The sequence below is a fragment of the Nannobrachium achirus genome (genome assembly GCF_963921795.1).
Source record: "Nannobrachium achirus genome assembly, chromosome: 9".
NCBI classification, from domain to species: Eukaryota; Metazoa; Chordata; class Actinopteri; order Myctophiformes; family Myctophidae; genus Nannobrachium; species Nannobrachium achirus.
In genome coordinates, this window is record NC_137818.1 from 29,915,078 (window position 1) to 29,923,489 (window position 8,412).

General features: G+C 43.2%; 1 protein-coding gene across 1 annotated transcript in view; it reads right to left on the bottom strand.

Moving 5' to 3' along the window:
• The window catches only part of slc6a17 (solute carrier family 6 member 17), a gene marked incomplete at both ends in the record, with an annotated part of 16,652 nt that extends 10,082 nt beyond the window's left edge, over positions 1-6,570 (bottom strand). Inside the window, 2 exons of the mRNA XM_080734192.1 lie at positions 535-692; positions 6,270-6,570. Of these exons, the coding sequence (XP_080590318.1) occupies positions 535-692; positions 6,270-6,570 (459 nt within the window). The remainder of the gene's footprint in view (positions 1-534; positions 693-6,269) is intronic.
• Between the last annotated feature and the right edge of the window lie 1,842 nt (positions 6,571-8,412).

Below are 8,412 nucleotides of genomic sequence, written 5' to 3' on the forward strand. Positions count from 1 at the left end.
GGCCTTTTTGTGTTTCCTTTTAGCATAATTGTATAATCGTACCAGAAACTGTTAATAAAGTACCGTATTCAATGAATCAAACCCCTTAAGAAAACATAGCTGTCATCTGCTATGGATGTCAATCAAAGATTTGACTGACTATCATGATCTCTGACTGGATGGTGCTACTGAACAGCAGATTGTTAGAGCCAGGAGGAGTTGCCACTACTGTAGATGCCTGATGACCTAAATGATGAGTGACTGTTGCTGAATTTTGTCCCTTGTATGACCCTTGTTACAATATTTGAGTGGCTACAGAAATTGTCATAACTATGCTGTCTCTGTGAAGAGGACATGTCTAACTGTAACTCTTAAGACTAAATGGGAAAGGAAGAAACGTGGGTTTCTGAATTCTACTCTCTTCATGTGAGGTGACATTTGTCACAAACCCTCGTCTTTCACATAACAGACATAATCCACTTTGTATGTCTTGTATGTCTTCCAAGGGTGTTGTTGGCATAAAGCAAAACAAGAGCTCACGATAGTCCTCCTTACCATCAGGCTGGAGACCCCAATGCCTCCTAATTGTGGGTAGACGTAATTCCACACCCCGATGCTGCCTCTCCGTATCCTCTGGCCCACTGCCAGCTCCAGGAAGAACAGAGGGATGCCAATCAGGATGAGGAGAATGAAGTAAGGCACCAGGTAAGCACCTGTGACACAGGAGGTTGGAGGGAAACAAAGGAAGGAATCAGTCCTAATATAAAGGAAAGGCACAATTGAATACTGATGAAGGACATTTCTATTGTCCTGCATAAACTGACAATGCAATTATGTGCCAGTACAATGTGCTAGGAGACAGAAGGTACAGTCAAGTACCACACACCGGATGCGGAGGTGGGTGTGGAGACGGTGCGGACGCGGCGTGTATAAAACATACAGCCCCATTATTTTCAATGAACAAACCCACACCGGCGGCGTCAGACACGCGCAGGCGCGGGTCTGCCGCCTCGCCTGCCGCCTTGCCTGCCGCACCAATACGACGATGTTCTATTTTTCCAGCGTTGCCTCACGGTGAAAATGTTCTCCCCACCGGGGGAAATGGATGTGCCACGAGGCAGTGCGCCGCATCCAGTTGGTGTTATTGCGCGGCACTTCACGCACCTCAATACTGCAACGCGGCGCTGCGCAGCCACCTGTGTCCGGAGTGTGTTCCCCTTTACTATGCTCATCCAAATATAGTTAACACATATATTATATTCTGTATAAACGAAAACAAAAACAAGTACCCATATTTATTGACGCCCACAGAGCACATGAAATGCGATCAAAACCTAATCCTCTTGACTCAGTGTCTATTTTTGTGACCAATTCTATCTATCCACCACTAGTCTATTTTCATCATCTCCACCCTCCCTCTCCCGTACTCTTTATCCCTCCCTCCCTCCTCCCTCCCTCCCTCCCTCCTCTCTCTCATACACATACGCACGGCAACCAAACACTTTCTCTGCATCCCTTCACCCTATTCACCCTATCCCCTCACTTTGTCTCTGTTATCTCCTATTTTGCGAAAAATGGCCCCTCTCCTGTTCCTTTTTTCAGTGCAGTGGGACAGAAAGCAGCAGGCTCTAACAGACAGCATGTCATGTCCATAGTCTGCATGCTTACGTCAAGACATGGAGAGGCACCATGGTGACAAAACCAATCAAATGCAGGAGAGAGTAGAGTACTGGTCACACGCTTCCTCACATGCTGCCAATACATGACTCTAATAGTACACTAGGGACCTGAATCAAAAATAGGAAACCTGGTGGCTATATTGCAGTTAAAAGTAGACATAGGAAACGGAGGGTATGAGAGAGAGAGAGAGAGAGAGAGAGAGAGAGAGAGAGAGAGAGAGAGAGAGAGAGAGAGAGAGATAGAGAGAGAAAGACACAGAGAGATGGGTATCATAGTCACTTTTCGACAAGCCCAGACTAGAATGCAGGATGCACAAGGGCTTTTGGTTTTTAAAGGACAACGTATTACTATAATTGGTCCTAACTAATGCTTATGATAAAATGGTGCTATTTCTTTCTACTCTACCTGTGTCTCAGAGGAGGCCTGATCGTAGGCAGGTTTTTATTTGTATTATCGCGAGAACAATAACTTTCCAGGAATAGATAGCCTGCAGTTTCTATTAGCTTGGATTCCCCATCAGTGATGTCACTGAGGCGGGTTTCTGAACTGCCCACACAGACCAAGTAGACAAACATTTTTTACCATATTATAATGAGTATTGGTGAGGACTATTTATACAAAGATAGGTTAGGATGCATCCGACACTAATAGAGTAAAATCCTGAGTGTTAATTTAACAAATTGACCCATTTTACTGTGAACATACAGTACACATACATGTGTTTGATGCAGATGTGCAAAAACACACAATTTGGAACACAACATGCACATGCATGTGCACACGCTGCAGTGTTAAATGGTGCATTTATTCAACTAACTTTGTTATCTATCTGGGGTTTGTCTGCTCGTAATTCCAATCTCCCATTATTCTGATGTCCCAAACGTTATGTTAGTGAGGTTAGGATTAGTGTTAGGGATAGGGATAGTTATTAACGCGGCCAACGGAAATGGCACCACAGTACATACAACATACACACGGTATCTCACCTCTTACACTAAACATTGTAGTGAGACACACACACAAAGCCAAGAAATCCACACTGACAGCTGAATTTCCTCCATCGCCATCACCACCACTACAGTATATCTACTGTATGGCAATACAATATGCCACACCACAATACCAAGGAGATAAGCCTGAGAAACCGTGCAAGCTAAGCAAATATAAATTAAAATGGAGCCTCTGTGTGTCCTCAGTGCATGCATAACCAATACTATTATACTCAACACCCACACTTCCCTCTTCTATCTGGGAAAAGGGGAAAAAGTGCTGAGGAAACAAGCGAAGTCAGCCCTGAGACGATTACAACTGATTGCATCTTCAGCTGACATGAGGAGTTGGCTAACTGGCTAACAGCAGACCATTAATCAAGGAGCTTGGAGACTATTACTGCCATCATGTACGTGAAGGTGGTCCAATAAATTATACCATCAAAGGGGTTGATAGTTGATACTACGGTATCAGAGGCACTTGTTCATCGGGCAACTACAGGTCATGTTCTACTTGCCCACAGTTCATGCCCACTTGCCAGGAAGTAACTCGTCGATTATAAAAATCACACCCAGTGTGAAGTGAGCGGTGCCTTCGGTGAGGTAATTCCGTTAAGCCCCAGATGATAATTTGGGGTTGTGAGATAAAAAAAGTTTGAGAACCCCTTTGTTAAGCTATATAAACTAGAGGAACAGTGTTTAATCACTGTCCATTAATTTCAAGGCTGCTTACAGCACCGCTGGGTGGCTGTAGCTGTTTTTGCTGTGCTCACTAGCGCCATTTGAAGGTAGGTCACCCAGCGGTATTGCAGCTGTTGAGGCATGCCAGTTCTCATACACGCCTATGACTCCACCCCTGCTCCAGTTTTGTGTTTGTGCACAATAGTGAGTCCATGACGATCTGTTATAAACATACTTTTTGCAAATTGTATCAATTAAATCAATTAATCTTGCACAGAAAAGGAAATTACCCGCAGAAGTCAGTGGAATAAATAATGAATAAAGTGTGGGGAGGGGTCTTGCTAATAATTGTAGACTGATCATTTAAGTTGAGTTAATCAGTCATGAAAATGATACGGACAGACGGACATAATGACAGACGGACAGAAGGACAGACATACATACTCAGTCAAATGTTGGAGCGGCAGGCAATTCTCAAAAATGATTGGTAAAATTTGAGTTACGGTTTTACATTCTACTTGAGAATTCTGGTGTTACGCAATAAAAAATGTTGCAGCCGTGCTCATCTCACGTAAACGCATGCCCGTAGTAGTGTAAATAGTCGCAACGTTTTTTTTTAACTGGGAGAGAAAGCTTGAATCTCCAGAGCTCATGCAGCTACTGCATGTTGTGCGTGAGAGAGAGAGAGAGAGAGAGAGAGAGAGAGAGAGAGAGAGAGAGAGAGAGAGAGAGAGAGGCGGGGAAGACAGAGTTCATAGTGAACTAAAGACGGTTTCCTCCCAACTCAAACGCGCACTGGCCCGGTAGGTCAACCCGAAAGCAAAACTCCACCTGCCTGAAGGTTTTATTCACCTCATCACCTGCCAGGGGCATTTGGCAGTCCTTAGTGTCAAGTCAACGCCTGCCACCTGACCCACTTTGACCCTGAGAGTTTACAAATGTAAGCAAATGACCCTGTAAGCAGTGTAGGGGTACCAGGTGCAGTAAGACTCAAATTTGAGGAATTAAATACACCCTGTGTACCTGTTTGGTTCTGTCATCTGTAAAATCTTATACTCACATCGTATAGCAAGCCACTGAAAAGTCTCTGACACACATGCAAACATGCACGCACGCACGGACGCACACACACACACAATCACTTGCCGGAATGCCAACTACAAAACGAGTGTGGGAGTACAGTACTCGATGAATACAAACTGACTGCACTTCACATTAAGGAAATGAGAGCTAAATTGACTGAAGTGTTTCTCTGTAATCTGACACAAATGCAATTTCCATGACACGAAGCAGCATTGAATGTCAAGGCAATAACCAACACCAGTGGGCATTTTCAATCACATCCCATTCCAGCAACATGGCACGTGTACAACAATATTCTCGCATTATGCCACCAGTTTCTCATCCAATGAAAAGGTATAGGACAGTGTCAACTTCAGAGGGAAAAACAGCTTGAAATTAATAAAACATATAGTATATCATGATAGCTTCTTCTTAAAAAATGTTTTGGGGGGTATTTTTTCTGCCCATTTTAGCCTAATAAAACTTTTACATTGGCATCTTACAGTAAGACTATATGAGCAGACCAATGTCTATAGCTGACCTGCTGTGACATCACATCAATGACCAAGACGGCCTGTTCTGGCAATCATATATGGATATCCCTGATATCAATATTAAACCCATATTTGGACACTGACCTCATCAAACCCTGAATATCCATACATGGAGACGACTGGATCATCACTTAGATCTCCATATGGCAGATGATGCCCTGTTAGGCCAACCACACAAATAGAATCCCTTTTATGCTCATCAATATTAAGCCCATATATGGACATATTGTGTCAGCCTAACCAGTGTGGTTGACGCGACACGAGTCACACTTGCAAATTAAAATTAATTAATATCCATACATGGAGACGACTGGATCATCAAGATCTCCATATATGGAGCTGGTCAATATCTCTACATCTGACCTCACAGACTCCAAATATGGACATAGCTGACCTGTTCTGACATCACAGTGATGACTCGACCTGCTCAGCAGAAGGGTATACATGCCAAAGCAGCCATGTGCACACTCCCAAGTGCACGCACCCATGTGCTAGTTCATCTTATTGGTAATAGTATTATGTTCTCTGTGTTTCCTTAATTTTAGAAAAGGATCGGAAAACAGGCCTAAAGCATCTCCAACAGCACCCATCTACAAACTCAGCATCTAGGTCATTATTTGAATGTCTTCATGACAAAATGTAGCCCAACCACATTACATCTGTGCAACAAGAGAAGAGCTCATATGAATATTTTAGCATTTTAAATATCCATTAAGACAACTACAACAACTGTGTAATGACTAATGACGGCACACATTTATTTAAATCACTGCAGAGCATGCAGTGCCAAAGTAGTTCTGTTCTGTAGGAAACTTTAGCCAGCATTAGATCAATTACTTTATACTCACCTGCTAAGGAAAGGAGGAGGACAAAAGAGAAAGCAGTTTTGTTCCATATGCCTACATTGTCTTGGTTTCAGAGAGCATGGTAAATATTAACTTTAGCTTTATATTCCATTATATGCCTGCGTTGTTTTTACACAGAAGAACGCAGGCTTGCTTGATGAAGTCAAGTCGTCAAGGGGCCCAATAAATAAGAGTTTCCTCTCAAAATGGTGGGCATTTCAAAACAAGAGTATTTTTTTATTGGATATTTGTAATGCAATCATTCAACAGGTTTTATTTTGAAATCGTCCTACTGGAAATAGAAGCAGCAGCCACCGGGCTCAGTCAATATTTTCTCAACTGCCTTTGCATCTCTGTATACATTGTTATTTTATTTTACCAACAGCATGGGTGGGCCACTGTGCCCCAAATGACTCTGGGCCCCAACGTTGTTTGCGTCATGGTAGTTACGCCCCTGTGTGTACCCCTGGATAACCTACCTCCACCGTTCTTCTGGCACAGGTAGGGGAACCTCCAGACATTGCCCAGGCCTACAGAGAAGCCCACCTGGGCAAGGATGTACTCCAATTTGTTGTTCCAGGCCGGTCGACCGTCCTCTGCATCGGGGTCAGGGGAAGGCAGCAGGCCCTTTCCTGGGGCGATGGCCCCCGGACTGAGGCCCATGCTCATCTGACTGCTCTTATAGTCCATGGGATGTTCCAAGGCCAGCAGGTCAGCCACTGACTCAGTGACGGGTTCATTGCTGTGCTCCTTCTGGGTCACTTTGCTGTTCTTCGGCATGGCGGCGACTGAGCAACTCCTCAAAAGGGGAGAGGGAAAAGGAGGGGAGTCCAAGTGCAGAACGGGGGAGAGGAGGGATGTGGCGATGTTCCAGACAGGTACTTGTGTGCTTTGTCCTGAAGCTGTAAGAAAGAAAGGATGGGAAGAGTGTCAGAATGAGAAGTTGGCATTTGCATTGTTATAGAATAGAATAGAATAGAATAGAATAGAATAGAATAGAATACTTTACTAAATCCAGCTGGTGGAGAACAGCAATTTTAGACACATGAAGAAGGAGGTAAAGGTCAAAAGCTAGTCTCCAGTATATTTATACAGCAGAAAACTAATCAGTATCACTCGATGATTAGAAACCCTTTGTGAACTGGGACAACGCATCAGGCACTGACAAAAATGGGTGATGGAGCTGGATGGACATTTCTTGAAAGGAGTATAGCCTACATTTAGCTGCATACAGTATGCAGCTAAATTTAACCACTTAAACCCTTATATACCGGCACTTCATTGATCGGGGTTGCCTAGAATAGGGATGCAAGGGTTCATCTGGTTCAAATGATCAGTGAAATTATTTTAAAATATCTATCCTGTTCTTTAAGTATATGTTAGGGAAGCATGGCATAACCGTGGGTGAGCTATTTCAGTAATGCAGTTGAGAAAGTCAATGAGAGAACTTGATTGTTTTTCAAACCCATTTAAGAGCTAAACACATTAGTTGAGTCATGTGAAAGGCATTGCAGAGCACATGAACAGCAGCCAGGGAAGAGATCAGTGCTTTGTTTGTATGGCTATTGGTCTCAAGGGAACATAATTCAATAGAACACTTAGCTCAAAGCTCCATGTATTTTACCTTCTGTGTTTTGTACTCGCCATCTCCTTTGCAGGTTGTTCTAAAAGCATGATGAAAGAATAGTGCAGGCCAACGCTGTGGCAATAATTGGCTTCATTACGTACACACGAACCACAAGTTTTGTCTGGACAACAACCCCCTATTCACTTACACACATCATTGTGTACAAGTTTAACTTTGTTGGAAGAGCCAAGCAAAGTCCTCCAATAATCCTACAGAACTGTGGCGAACTCCCTACTAGGCCTGGAAATTCGTCATTTTAGGGACACTTGGCTTTTGGTGTTTTTTGAGGGCACAAAGGCCAAATGCCAGGGCAGGAAGGTCATCAAATAAAACAAGATTGTAGTTATTGAAATAATTATTTGAATGTAAGGGTTATGGATGATTTCAATTTGAATATGTATGATCTATATCTGCAGTGAAATAAATTATGGTATTTACAATCTGATCCATGCTCAGCCCTGCACCAATCAAAGTTACTGGATTGATTTAAAGATGGGGACTCAGGGGAGTTAAACATTCAGAATCTCTTCAAAAGACACTGGTGTGTACATGACAAGAAAGAGACACTGGTGTCTATATACTGACAAGAAAGAGACAGAGGAGAAAGTGGTACAGTCGGCTGGGGCATTAAGGCCACTGTGGCCTCAAAGCATGTCATTTTTTGGAGGGGCACAAGGCCAAACTGAGGGGCAACGACGGCTATGGACTTGATGGCTTCCCTGAAATTCCTGCCCTGCTCCCTAATCTTGAGGAAAAGCTGGTTTAGACCATACACTAGACAGTGGACTAGACAGTTTATCTGGGCCTACTAACCAGGATTAGTTCTATTTCTAAGTTATATATGAATTGCAATATAAATATAGTAACCTAGTTTTGCCCTAATCTTACAATGTAGGCAATGATACAATACAGATTGTGTTCTGTGCAAATATTAATACGTCTGTAGAACGCTGTCATATACCGGTATGTTGTTACATTGACCACTGCGGCTATAC